The sequence below is a fragment of the Hylobates moloch genome, unplaced genomic scaffold (genome assembly GCF_009828535.3).
Source record: "Hylobates moloch isolate HMO894 unplaced genomic scaffold, HMol_V3 SCAFFOLD_516, whole genome shotgun sequence".
NCBI classification, from domain to species: domain Eukaryota; kingdom Metazoa; phylum Chordata; class Mammalia; order Primates; family Hylobatidae; genus Hylobates; species Hylobates moloch.
In genome coordinates this window covers 9,218-23,624 of record NW_026652791.1, presented here as the reverse complement: position 1 = coordinate 23,624, position 14,407 = coordinate 9,218, and the positions used below count along the sequence as shown (strand labels likewise).

The 14,407-nt window shown below is 40.7% G+C and overlaps 1 protein-coding gene across 1 annotated transcript in view; it reads right to left on the bottom strand.

The window, feature by feature from the left end:
- Positions 1-4: 4 nt before the first annotated feature.
- The window catches only part of LOC116464375 (zinc finger protein 709), a gene marked incomplete at its 3' end in the record, with an annotated part of 21,917 nt that continues 7,514 nt past the window's right edge, over positions 5-14,407 (bottom strand). The window contains exons 2-4 of the mRNA XM_032147628.2: positions 2,000-2,126; positions 1,738-1,795; positions 5-1,013 (exon numbers count right to left, since the gene is read on the bottom strand). Coding sequence (XP_032003519.2) covers positions 5-1,013; positions 1,738-1,795; positions 2,000-2,126 — 1,194 coding nt within the window. The remainder of the gene's footprint in view (positions 1,014-1,737; positions 1,796-1,999; positions 2,127-14,407) is intronic.

The window sequence follows — 14,407 nt, the reverse complement described above, 5'->3', positions numbered from 1 at the left end:
AGGCTTTACCACACTGTTTACATTCATAGGGTTTCTCTCCAGTGTGAGTTCGTTCATGGATTTGAAAAGAACTAGGACAATCAAAGGCTTTCCCACATTCCTTGCATTTATAAGGTCCATTTCCAGTGTGCATTATCATATGTCTTCGATAGCTTGGAAGAGAAATGAATGCTTTCCCACATTCCTTACAATCATAGGGTTTCTCTCCTGTATGAATTCTTTCATGTTTTCTAAAGGAACTAGGAAAACTGAAGGCTTTGCCACATTTTTTACATTTATAGGGTTTTTCTCCAGTGTGAATCCTTTCATGACTTCGAAAGGATGTAGGACAACTAAGAGCTTTACCACATTGCTTACACTGATAGGGTTTTTCCCCAGTGTGAGTCCTTTCATGTATTTGAAAAGTTTGGTAATATCTGAAAGCTTTTCCACATTGTTTACATTCATAGGGTTTCTCTCCAGAGTGAGTTCTTTCATGATTTCGAAAAGAACTGGGATGACTGAACGTTTTCCCGCATTCTTTACATTTATAGGGTTTCTCCCCTGTGTGCATTCTCATGTGTCCTCGAAAGGTTGTGTGATAAATGAAGGCCTTCCCACATTCCTTACATTCATAAGGTTTCTCTCCAGTGTGAGTTCTTTCATGTATTTGAAAGGAACTGGGCCAACTGAAAGCCTTACCACACTGTTTACATTTATAGGGTTTCTCTCCAGTGTGAGTTCTTTCATGTATTCGAAATGAACTTCGAAAGCTGAATCTCTTCCCACATTCCTTACATTCATATGATTTCTCTCCGTATTTGTGATACTCATATGATCTATGTTCAGTATGAGATCTCATGTGCCTATTAAGAGATGAATGACACATATAGTCCTTTCCACACACACTACATTCATATGGCTTTACTCTAGTAAAAGTTTTCTTGTTTGGTTTAGGATTTGGAGTCTGACTGATGGTTTCTCCAAACTGACTACCTTCTTTCCTTTCACAGAGCCTCTCTACCATATGACTTCTGTGAGAAAAAAAAAAAAAAAAAAGCACACAATTAGTGGCTTTTTAAAATTAATAATTTTATAATTATTGATTATTTCACAATCATTAGTAGGTAGCAGAATTACACTTTTGCCATTTTCAGGGGAAGTGTATGTCATGAATGCTCAGGAAGAGTACTTGACCAGAGCTATTATCAAAATAAAATTCATAATATAGAGTTTCTTTCTTTTTTTTTTTTTTGAGACAGAGTCTTGCTCTGTTGCCCAGGCTGCAGTGCAGTGGCACAATCTTGGCTCCCTGCAACCTCCATCTCCTGGGTTCAAGCAGTTCTCCTGCTTCAGCCTCACGAGTAGCTGGGATTACAGGTACCCACCACCACACCTGGCTAATTTTTGCATTTTTAGTAGAGGCAGGGTTTTGCCATGTTGGCCAGGCTGGCCTCAACCTCCACACCTCAGGTGATCTGCCCACCTCGGCCTCCCAAAGTGCTAGGATTACAGGCGTAAGCCACCATGCCTGGCCAAAATTCATAATATAGACTTTCTTAATATTGTTTCCAGGTGAAATATTTTTCAAATACTGAACATCTGTACCATTTTTAAGAAAACTTTCTTGGCAAAAATTTTCAAAAAATAAATAAATATGAAATGGGGCTTATTTGTTTCAATTGCTCATTTTTAAAACTTAATGGCATGCTAAGATTCTCTCATAAGACAGTATTTCCTTTTGTAAGTACAACTCACCTTAGCTTTCTCCCCTGATTTTTGTGATCTTCAATGTTCTTCTCCTCCCAGTTTTCCCCTAAAATGCAGGCCCAGAAAAATCATTAAACCTATTTGAAATTACAGAAAATTTATTAGATTCTAAATCTAGGGTGAGCTGTTATCCTGTCTGATTTATTTACCAAAGTATTCCCTTTCAACATTCTAAACCTTGGAACCTTGTTGATGAGCAAGAAACACTTGTTCTCTAATTGACTAAGTGAGGGAATAATTTCATTCTTACCTATAGAGGCCAAGTTAACAAAGGTTTCTTGCATCACATCTCTGTAGAGTTTCTTCTGAGAGGGACCCAGCAAAGCCCACTCCTCCTGGGTGAAGTTCACAGCCACATCCTCAAAGACCACTGAGTCCTGAAACATCCCACATGTATAGAGGAGGATGGGTGAGAGTGACAGCACTGGGGATATATACTCAGTTCATTAAAAGTTCATATATAATTCCTTTTTCTCCATTTATCCTGTAACTTTGTCATCAGAACTCAAATATTTTTCCACACTTACTTCTTCATAAATTTAACACCACCATGAATACTTGGAAATTATTTCTACATTTTTACTATGATCACTTCAAGTCTTATGCTCTCCAATGACAGGATACACAGCATCTTGGAGAAATGCTATACAAATGAGGCAAATATTTCCAGTTTAAGACCAACAATTCCTTGTAAGAAAAATACTTTTATTATTATTATTATTATTATTATTATTATTATTATTATACTTTAAGTTTTAGGGTACATGTGCACAATGTGCAGGTTTGTTACATATGAATCCATGTGCCATGCTGGTGTGCTACACCCATTAACTCGTCATTTAGTATTAGGTATATCTCCTAATGCTATCCCTCCCCCCTCCCCCCACCCCACAACAGTCCCCAGAGTGTGATGTTCCCCTTCCTGTGTCCATGTGTTCTCACTGTTCAATTCCCACCTATGAGTGAGAATATGTGGTGTTTGGTTTTTTGTCCTTGCGATAGTTTACTGAGAATTATGATTTCCAGTTTCATCCATGTCCCTACAAAGGACATGAACTCATCATTTTTTATGGCTGCATAGTATTCCATGGTGTATATGTGCCACACAGAAAAATACTTTTTATCTCCTGCCTTATTATGTATCACTCAGCATCCCATGAAACACAGGGTCAAATCTGTACGAGATTTTTTTTTTTTTTTTTGAGATGGAGTCTTGTTCTGTCTCCCAGGCTAGAGTGCAGTGGCACGATCTTGGCTCACTGCAAGCTCCACCTCCCGGGTTCATGCCATTCTCCTGCCTCAGCCTCCTGAGTAGCTGGGACTACAGTTGCCCACCACTACGCCCGGCTAATTTTTTGTATATTTAGTAGAGACGGGGTTTCACTGTGTTAGCCAGGATGGTCTCGATCTCCTGACCTCGTGATCCCCCCACCTCGGCCTCCCAAAGTGCTTGGGATTACAGGCGTGAGCCACCATGCCCAGCCACGAGATTTTAATAAGTATATACTGAAGAACTGTACATTTTTTCTTGTATTCCCATGATTACACTGAAAAGCCAGAGGGCCTGTGCAACTTGCAACAACATCCTGCTGGCCATGTTATACTGAAGTACTGCAGACCATTAGAATTAGTCAGATCCAACTGGTTGAGTGAAAATATTGTTTTAGTGAAATGTTAATTTTAACTTGTTTGTGTAATATTTATCACAGACCCAGTGTTTCTTTTTCCTCCCTGTCCCATTTGATGGAAGCAGGAGGTTACTGGGATGTTAGAGCACAGGCAGGAGGAAGAAGGCATGGCAATTTAGATCATAAAAATTAAATCTTCACCAGGCGCGGTGGCTCACACCTGTAATCCCAGCACTTTGGGAGGCTGAGGAGGGCAGATCACGAGGTCAGGAGATCAAGACCATCCTGGCTAACATGGTGAAATCCTGTCTCTACTAAAAATACAAAAAAATTAGCCAGGCGTGGTGTCGGGTGCCTGTAGACTCAGCTACTCAGGAGGCTGAGGCAGGAGAATGGCGTGAACCTGGGAGGCGGAGCTTGCAGTGAGCCGAGATCGCGCCACTGCACTCCAGCCTGGGCGACAGAGCAAGACTCCGTCTCAAAAAAAAAAAAAAAAAAATTAAGTCTTCAAAAAATCCCTACACTCATGAGCCTGAGGGCTGCGACCATTGTTAGCACACATACGATGGAGATGATAAGATGCCAGAACAGCTCTTTCCCTCAGAAACCTAACAGTGTACCCTGAGACTTACCAACTTTGAGTAACAGGTTAACAGTTGCAATTTGCAAGGGAGTTCACCCAAGTCCACAATGGTTTCATACTGAATTTGCCCATGATTACAAAATTCAAAGGGTTCAGCAGTGCTGTCCTCTAAAAGGATATGAAATTCCCTTTCTCCAATTTCAGAAAGAAGTGATTCCCAAACAGCTACTCTAGAGGCTGGCCATCCTCCCAACTTCTCTCATTTTAGGCTCCCGTGAGGTACGTGGTGGCATGAGATCCCGACACCAAAGCATAGGAATCCCTCAGTGGCATAATTCCCCTAAATCTTGGCCTTTGAAAAAGATCATTAACCTACTGATGTCCATATGCAAAGGACAGAAAAAATACTCCCAAATAGCAATTCTGATACTAGAATTTACCTATTTGGTAAAGTAACAGAACATTCACACCTTTCTTGTTGGTGGGTCAAAGGAGTAAAGTGAGCTGATCAAGTAAGCCCTAATTGTTCCTTGTACAGTGGTTCTATGGCACTTGTTCAAAGAAATTCCTACTACCTAGTGTGCGGAAGACTGTTAACATTAGTAAAATGTTAACCTGAGACTACTTATCTTTAAATGCCTGAGGGTATATATTCAATTCATAAAAAGTTCACATATGATTTTGTGGTCTCCAAACATTTGTTGTCCTTCACTTATATCTGGGAAGTGAGAATTTGGGAGGGACCCCACCAACCTAAGTGATAAAGAGTGGCTTAGTGTGTGGCTGGGTACGGTGGCTCACGTTGTAATCCCAGCACTTTGGGAGGCTGAGGCGGGCGGATCACAAGGTCAGGAGATCAAGACCATCCTGGCTAACACAGTGAAACCCCGTCTCTACTAAAAATACAAAAAATTAGCTGGGTGTGATGTCAGGCACCTGTAGTCCCAGCTACTCAGGAGGCTGAGGCAGGAGAATGGCGTGAACCCGGGAGGCGGAGCTTGCAGTGAGCCGAGATCGCGCCACTGCACTACAGCCTGGGCGACAGAGCGAGACTCCATCTCGGGAAAAAAAAAAAAAAAAGAGTGGCTTAGCATGCCTAAATGGTTTATGGAATCAATAGAGTATATATTGAACTCCTTTTTTCCTTCTAAGAGTCTGGACTTTTTCACATGCCAGGCAGAGGATGCCTACTTGATCAGCCCCCACAAAAGCACTGTGAGCACTGGGTCTCTAATGAGCTTCCCTAGCAGACAATATATCATATCACAACTTGTTGCTTGGGGAATTGAGCCCATTCCATGTGATTACATGAGGAAAGAACATTTAAAGGCTTGCTTGCATCTGCTTTCCTCCACACCAACTATGACTAAATAAGGCTAATGAAGGATATTTAATAATCCTAATTTTAAAAATGTCATTGGGTAATGTCAAAGCAGAATTAAATTAAGGTGAAAGTTGGTACATGTTCTTAGAACAAACTCAGTGTCAACAAGATGCCACCGCTCCCAAATGATATCTTTATAAAATTCTACAAATCCCTAAAATAGACTTATTAGGAGTCAAGAAAAACTACTTTTCCAAACCTAAGAGGAACAATAAATGTCAAACAATGGGTAAAGTCTTTTGAAGAGCAACATAAATACTTGCCTAGTATGTATCAAGGATTTTCAAACTATTAACACTCCAAACAGCATGACACACAGAGAGATAAATAGAACAAGGGAGAGGAAAAGTGTCTTCAATGGACTGGCATTTATAAGGAAAATTGATTAATGATAGAGCAAGCACTATAGGGTAGTGGAAGAGATCACTAACACTTCAATACATGTAGAAGGGACAAACTGTTATTTAATTGGAAAAAGCATTGCATCAGCTCTTTTCCATAGACAATAATCGATTTAATGTAGATTTAAATGTGAATAATATAATTAAAACTGTTTCAAAAGTCACAGGCAAATTTTTTTAAATGCAAGAGTAGGGAGAATTTTCTCATGTAAGAGTAAGCCATAAAGGATGAGACTGAAAAGTTCAAATATACTAAAATCAAGAAAGTTAAAAGACAAACCACAAAGCAGGAAAAAAATATCTGACATACATGCAATATAAATGAACTAGTGGCCAGGCGCGGTGGCTCACGCTTGTAATCCCAGCACTTTGGGAGGCCGACGCGGGCGGATAATGAGGTCAGGAGATCGAGACCACGGTGAAACCCCGTCTCTACCAAACATACAAAAAATTAGCCGGGCGTGGTGGCGGGCGCCTGTAGTCCCAGCTACTCGGAGAGGCTGAGGCAGGAGAATGGCGTGAACCTGGGAGGCGGAGCTTGCAGTGAGCCGAGATCGCGCCACTGCACTCCAGCCCGGGTGACAGAGCAAGACTCCGTTTCATAAAAAACAAAAATTAAATAAATAAATAAATAAATAAATGAACTAGTATTCAGAGTAAAAATAAATGAACAGGCAGGCATGATGGCTCACACTTGTAGTCCTAGCTACTCAGGAAGCTAAGACAAGAGGATCATATGAACCCAGGAGTTGGAGGCTGCAGTGAGCTATCACACCAGCCTGGGTAACAGGGCAAGACTCTGTCAATAAATAAGTAATAAAATAGCCAAATAAATAAAAAGTGAACACATGATTTAAAAATGGGAACATAGGCCGGGCACAGTGGCTCACACCTGTAATCCCAACACTCTGGGAGGCCAAGGCGGGTGGATCACCTGAGGTCAGGAGTTCAAGACCAGCCTGGCCAACACAGTGAAACCTCATCTCTACTAAAAATACAAAAATTAGCCAGGCGTGGTGGTAGGCACCTGTAATCCCAGCTACTTGGGAGGCTGAGGCAGGAGAATTGCTTGAACCCGGGAGGTGGAGGTTGCAGTGAGCCCAGATCGTGCCACTGCACTCCAGCCTCGGCGACAGAGCGAGACTCCATCTCAAAAAACAAAAAAAAGGAAAAATAATGAAAACATGTTTAAGAGAGGATGACACACCATATATGAAAAAAGGTCTGGCTGGGCACAGTGGCTCACGCCTGTAATCCCAGAACTTTGGAAGGTCAAGGTGGGCAGATCACTTGAGGTTAGAAGTTCAAGACCAGCCTGGCCAACATGGCAAAACTCTGTCTCTACAAAAAATACAAAAATTAGCCAGGTGTGGTGGCACGCGCTTGTAATCCTGGCTACTCAGGTGGCCGAGACACAAGAATCACTTGAGCATGGGAGGCGGAGGTTGCAGCGAGCCAAGATCGTACCACTGCACTCCAGCCTGGGCGATAGAGTGAGACTCTGTCTCAAAAAAAAAAAAAAAGGAAAAGGTACATCTCTCTCCTTCCTTGATACAGCCAAATGAAATACCAAATAGATCAAATTTCTTACATATTAGAAGGACAAAAATCAGTCAATTAGATACGCCCAAGTATTGATGACCACTGCCAATAAACAAATAGTTATGCATGAATGGAAGAAAGATCAACTGATACACTCCATTGCTATTTCCTGTAAATTTGAACTTGACCATAATTTATAGCACAGTGATTTTTCTCCAACATCCAGAGAAGTTATTGTGTATTTGTACTTAGACACAGACACCAAAACAATGGGATCAGTATTTTTCACAAGAGCAAAAAATGAACTTGAAAAAGCCCAAACACCACCATCAATGGATTGGATTCCCCCAGCCTGTCACTATCATGTGAAACACAGAGGCAAAACCACTCAAAAACCTTTTCATTGTTAATTCCACTAATACTCATGTATTTAAAGTTCAAATAAGGCTCAACTAAAAGAACATCACATAGTGAAAAAGAATAGAAGATAAAGGTATAAAGAATAATCAAATAATCAAGACTGTGGCCATCTATGAAGCAGGATGGAGATAAGCCAGAGGAGAACATCAAGAGACTAATTAATGACTGACCAAGGCTCACCTATAAATTTATATTTTTAAATCACTTATTGAGGCAATGATTGACATGAAAAAGCTGTACATATTTAATGTATACAACTCAATGAGTTTGGGGATAAGTATACACCTATGAAGCCATCAGTATCATAAGGACATAGACATATTCATCACAAGTTTCTTTCCCCCTTCATTATTATTACTATTTGTGTGTCTCTCTATGTGTTAAGAATACAACATAATATCTATTTTAGAAATTTTAAGACTAGGCACGGTGGCTCACACCTGTAACCCCAGCACTTTGGGAGGCCAAGGTGGGAGGATCACTTGATGCCAGGAATTCATGACCAGTCTAGGCAACATAGTGAGATCACATCTCTAGAAAAAAATGTAAAAATCTTAGCTGGGTGTGGTGGCATTTGCCTGTAGTCTCAGCTACTTAAGAGGCTGGGACAGGAGGACTGCTTGAGCCCAGGAGTTTGAGGCTGCAGTGAGCCATGATTGTGCCATTGCACTCCAGCCTGGATAATGGGTCACAATCCCATCTTAAAAATGAATACAAATTTTTAAAAAATTTTAAAAGGAATGTTTAACTATAAAATCATTGTGTGGTTAGCTATAGGTACTATGCCATATAGTAGATCTTCAAAGCTCATTTATCTGCATAACTGAAGCTTTGTATTCTTCAGCTTCATCTCCCCATTTCCCCCTTCCCCTGCAAATTACCATTCTACTCTATGCTTCTATGAGTTTGATTATTTTAGAGTACATATATAAGTGAGATCACAAAGAATGTACCTTTCTGTTTGGCTTATTTCACTGAGCATAATGTCCCCTGTGTCCATCCATGGTGTTGTCAATGGCAGGATTTCCTTTTTTTAAAGGCTAAATCATATTTTATTTTATGTATACATCACACATTCATCTGTTGACACACATTTAGGTTGTTTACATATCTTGGCTGTTGTGAACAATGATGCAATGAACATGGGAGTGCACATATCTCTTCAAGATGTTGATTTCAATTCCTTTAGATAAATATGGAGAAGCAGAGTGCTGGATCATATGGCAATTCCTTTTCTAATTTTCTGATAAACCTCCATGCTATTGTCCATAATGGCTGTATCAATTTAAATTTAAACTTCTACCAACAGTATACCAAGGCTCCCTTTTCTCTAAATCCTCACCAACACCTGTAAGACTATAAATATATGTCTTAGCAGAAACCTTGGATGTCAAGAGAGTGGGACAATACATTCAAAGTGTTAAGCTAATTAGCAACAAAAAAACATACGAAAGTATAAAACTCATGGGTAAGAACAAAAGTATAGTCAAATCCAGAATATTCTAATATATAATGGTGGTACAAACATCACTTTCAACTCTAGTATAAAAGCTAAAATATGAAAGTATTTAAAGTGACTATAGCTACCATAACTTGTAAAATGGACACTGACTATTAAAAAGATGTAAATCCTGGCCAGGCACAGTGGCTCACACCTGTAATCCCAGCACTTTGGGCGGCTGAGGCAGGCAGATCACCTGAGGTCAGGAGTTCGACATCAGCCTGGCCAAAGTGACAAAACCCTGTCTCTACTAACAATACAAAAATTAGCCAGGCATGGTGGTGGGCACCTGTAGTCCCAGCTACTCGGGAGGCTGAGGCAGAAGAATCGCTTGAACCCAGGATGCGGAGGCTGCAGTGAGCCAAGATCGCACCACTGTACTCCAGCCTGGGCAACAGAGTGAGATTCTGTCTGGAAAAAAAAAAAAAATCTAGGCATCTACATTAAGAAAGCAAGAAAATATGAGCAAATTAAACCCAAAGTAAGCACACAACAGAAGAAATAGTAAAAAGAGAAATTAAACAAAACCAAAGGTGTTTCTTTGAAAAGATCAATATATTTGATAAATGTATGATTAAGCTAACTGAAAAACAGACAGAGAACAGAAATTACTAATATCACAAATGTAAGTGGGAAAAATAAAAATGAAAAAGCTATGGGCAAAATCCAACATGCATTTATGATAAGAAACTGGAGATAGAGAGACTTTCATCTTTTTGAGAAGCAGTATTTATAGGAAACCTGCAGCTAATATCATATTTAATAGTGAGAAACTAGATGCTTTCCTGGTAAGATGAGGAAATGGGCAAAGACGTCCCCTCTTACCACTCCTACTCAACAGATTATACTCAAAGTATAACTAATGAGATAAGAGGGGAGGGGAGGGGAGAAGAGATACAGATTGGGAAGGAAGAATATATCACGGTCTTTGTCGCATGTGACATGATTGTCTAAGTAGAAAATTTCAAAGAATCCACAACAAACTCCTCAAACTAGGGGGAAAGGAAGCATAGCAAGGTTGAAGGATATAATCTTAATATACAAAAGTCAATTGCTTTCTTACAGACTCACATTAGTATAGTATAGACTCACTGAGTCATCTGATTTTCAACAAATGACCAACGGCAATTCAATGAAAAAAGATAGCCTTTTTCAACAAACAGTGTTGGAAAAACTGAACATCCACATGCAAAACACAATGAAAAAAAACACGAATCTAGAAACAGACATTACACCTTAAACAAAAACTGGCTCAAAATGGATCACAGATCTAAATGTAAAATCTAGGCCAGGAGCAGTGGCTCATGCCTGTAATCCCAGCACTCTGGGAGGCCATGGCAGGAGGGTAGCTTGAAGTCAGGAGTTTGACACCAGCCTGGGCAACTAAGTGGGACCCCATCTCTACAAAAAATACAAAAATTAGCCAGGTGTGGTGGTGCACGCTTGCAGTCCCACCTACTCAGGAGGCTGAAGTGGGAGGAGTGCTTGAGCCCAGGAGGTTGAGGCTGCAGTGAGCCAAGACTGCACTACTGCACTCCGGCCTGGGCAAGAAGGAGAACTTGTCTCAAAAAAAAAAAGTAAAGTTATAGGATACCTAAAAGTTAACGAAGAAGAAAATCTAGGTGACTCTGGGTTTGGTGATAAATTTTTAGATATAAGCAAAATCCATACAAAATAAATCAGTAAGTTTGACTTCATTAAAATGAAAAAGCTCCTTCTCTATGAAAGCTCTGTGTTAAGAGAATGAAAAAGACTCTAGAGCCTTTTGTGGTAGGGGTACCCATTTAAGGTGGACCAATTTGCAATTAACAGCATAAAATGGTCTTAAGTAAAATTTATAAACAAGGAATATATTGCCTCCAGAACATCAAAAGAACCTAGAAGATGCTGTGGGTAGTCAGAGAGACAATAGCTATTTCATAGTAGTGTCAGGGATGGAGCGGCTCTCCTTTTACCAAATGGTTTTTAGGAACTTAACCAAAACATAAAGGTCTCTTATTTTATATATGGGGCAATGGACTTTTTGTAAGCTCTATTTTTTTTTTTTTTTCAGTATTTATGTGTCCTGAATGAATGTCAAAACAATGTCCTCAGACAAGGCTGTCATTAATGTAGTGTCATACCTGTGCTCCTAGAGAAAGGTGGATGCAGTTCAGATTTTGCCTGCAAAGACTGTGCGATGGCAAGGCTGTCGAGGTTCCCTTGGGAAACCAGGTAAAGGTGTATAATCAGCCTGTGAGATGGTGAAATCTGTGAGATCAGCTGGATGGTATCAGTAATTTCCATGTTGGGTATTGGTATAGGGGCTTAATGGATGGGATCACAGCATTAAGGTTGTGGTAATCCATTGTGGGTTGCCATTCATTCTCTCCAAGTTTAAGAAAGGCCAAACTGTATTTTTAAAACGAGAAGCACAGGGAATAATCACTTCCTCACTAAACAGGTTTTATATAATAGTTTTCAATCCTTCAAGGCCATGTTCAATTTATATTGAGCCATCATAACTAATTTAACTGGGGACTAAGTTCCATAGGGTGTCATTCTGTCAAGCCAGTTTGTAAGTGCCAAAGATTTAATTTAAATTTCACTTATGACTCACTGGTTTAGAGTTTACCTGTTCATTCTGGGGTATTTTAGAACACTGGGTACCATGAACATGGGGAATTTAGGCACAGTTATAATAGCTAAGATAAGACATTCTTATTTGTCTTCTATTTTATATTCAGTAACTCCCTTAAGATTATCAGGGGGATACCTTGCTTAAATTTTAGTGGGTCTCCCAGGTATAACCATAATTTGAGCCCTCGTATTGGCTAATCCTATAGTGTGTCAATTAATACATTACATAAGATGTTAAAATTAATACAGAGCCTATGATATAGAGGCTCTTTTATCTTTTTTGTTGTCTAAATTCCTTTAGTCTATTTCGAATTTCCAATTGGGTCAAATTGTGGACCTCTTTTTCAGCATTTTTTTCTTTTGTTCCTTTCCTTCCTAACATGTTTGTTTTGTTTTTGTTTTTGTCCCTGAATATATTTTGACAGCAAAATCCTCTCTACAGGGGAGCGGTGTTCTTTTCCCTCCAGAGAGCCACAAATCACTATTATAAGGCTTAGGGACCTGTCCCTCATGGTTGCTTTATAGAGTTTAAGGACCTGGGCCTTAAGCTGGCTTTGAATGAACCTTTTGCAATGCTGAAGAGGAGCCATGAGTATGCCCTATAATCCTGAGGGTCAGCATCCTTGCTGCAGTAGAGCAACAGCAGCAGCACTTAAGGGTCCTTGTGAGCCCTGTGCTATTAGGAGTGTGGACTCGGCCCACCATCTAACAGCTGCCTTTCCCCCTCTCTTTTGTCTCGTTTTCAAAAATGACTGCTCTGGCAGGTAGTCTTTCCCATGAGCCCCTTGTATGTCAGGTCAGCAGCAGTCACAGCTTCACTCTAAAACACATAGGTAAGTCCAGGCCAAGAAACACTACCCAGGACCACTTTAAGGAGTATCCAATCTCATATTCCCCTTCCTAAAAGCCAAGGAATTATCAAAACTGCCAACTCCAGTTGGCTAAACATAGAACCCAGACTTGGCAGGGCTCAACATGCAACGCAGAGTAGCACAACTCGAAATAGTAGCTTCCCAGAAAGCAGCAGCTGAAAGTGCATGCTGGCCATCAGGCAACAGAGCAGGTAGCAATTCAGTGCAAGAGAAGACAGACCCATGGGGTGATGGTCAATGTCTGAACACCATGCTCATGGTAACAATTCCTATGTCGTTCCAATGTTGACACTAATAACAGCATGGAGAACAGACACCAAAGGGTATGAAAAGACTCACTACTGTGATCATTGAGGTCTTGGGGAAAGCAGGGCAGGCTGCTCAAGCAGGTAAGACATAGCTTCAGAGAGCAAAGAAAGCCTCCTGGCCCGGGTTTTTATTGTAGTTTGGGGGTGGGGCTACAAGAGAGTTCCTGCTCAAGAGCAGGAGCTTCTGTGGTTTGAATATCCTGCTCCCAGACTTTTTCAGCTTGCCCAGGTGTGCAGCACGAGGAGAAGAGAGAACAGTGACACTTATGATGTCCACAGCCAAAATCAAAACATTACAGAACCAACATGAGTATGAAAAACATGCATTTGCAATTGCTTATTTTTATAAAAAGAAACACTGACAGTATGCTTAAGAAATTATTAAAAGGCCAGGCACAGTGGTTTATGCCTATAACACCAGTGCTTTGACAGCCTGAGGCAGGAGGATTGCCTGAGCCCAGGAGTTCAAGACTAGCCTGGGCAACATAGTAAGACTCCATCACTATAAAAAAATTTAAAAATTAGCTAGGAGTGGCAGCACACACCTGTAGTCCCAGCTACTGAAGAGGCTGAAGTGGGAAGATCACTTGAGCCCAGGAGGTTGAGGCTGCAATGAGCTATCATCATGTCATTGTACTCCAGCCTGGGCAACAGAACAAAACCCCATCTCAAAAAAAATAAAAAATTATCAAAAGTGGGTATTTGGGGGGTGGCTAGAGCAAGTGCCCTGGCTGGAGTGGACCACGATATGCTGGCAGTGAGTCTTTTCAAGTTAGACTCAACTATTGTGGATTTTTTTCTAACTTCCACATGCATGATTTCTTTAAAATAAACAGCTAAATTTAAATAAGCCATATTTTACTACTTAATAATCTTCATTTTTAATCAACTTACTTTTGCTTTTTAAATTTTGATTTAAAATTTTCTACGTATGAAACAATTCTAAGACTTAATCCAGGCCGGGCGCGATGGCTCACGCCTGTAATCCTAGCACTTTGGGAGGCCAAGGCAGGTGGATTGCAAGATCAGGAAATCGAGACCATCCTGGCCAACATGGTGAAACCTCGTCTCTACTAAAATACAAAAATATTAGCCGGGCGTGGTGGTGCACGCCTGTAGTCCCAGCTACTCGGGAGGCTGAGGCAGGGGAATTGCTTGAACCTGGGAGTAGGAGATTGCAGTGAACTGAGATCGCGCCACTGCACCCCAGCCTGGTGACAGAGTGAGACTCCAGGGCCGGGCATGATGGCTCACGCCTGTAATCCCAGCACTTTGGGAGGCCGAGGTGGGCGGATCACAAGGTCAGGAGTTCAAGACCAGCCTGGCCAACATAGTGAAACCCCGTCTCTACTAAAAATACAGAGTGAGACTCCGTCTCAAAAAAAAAAAAAAAAAAAAAA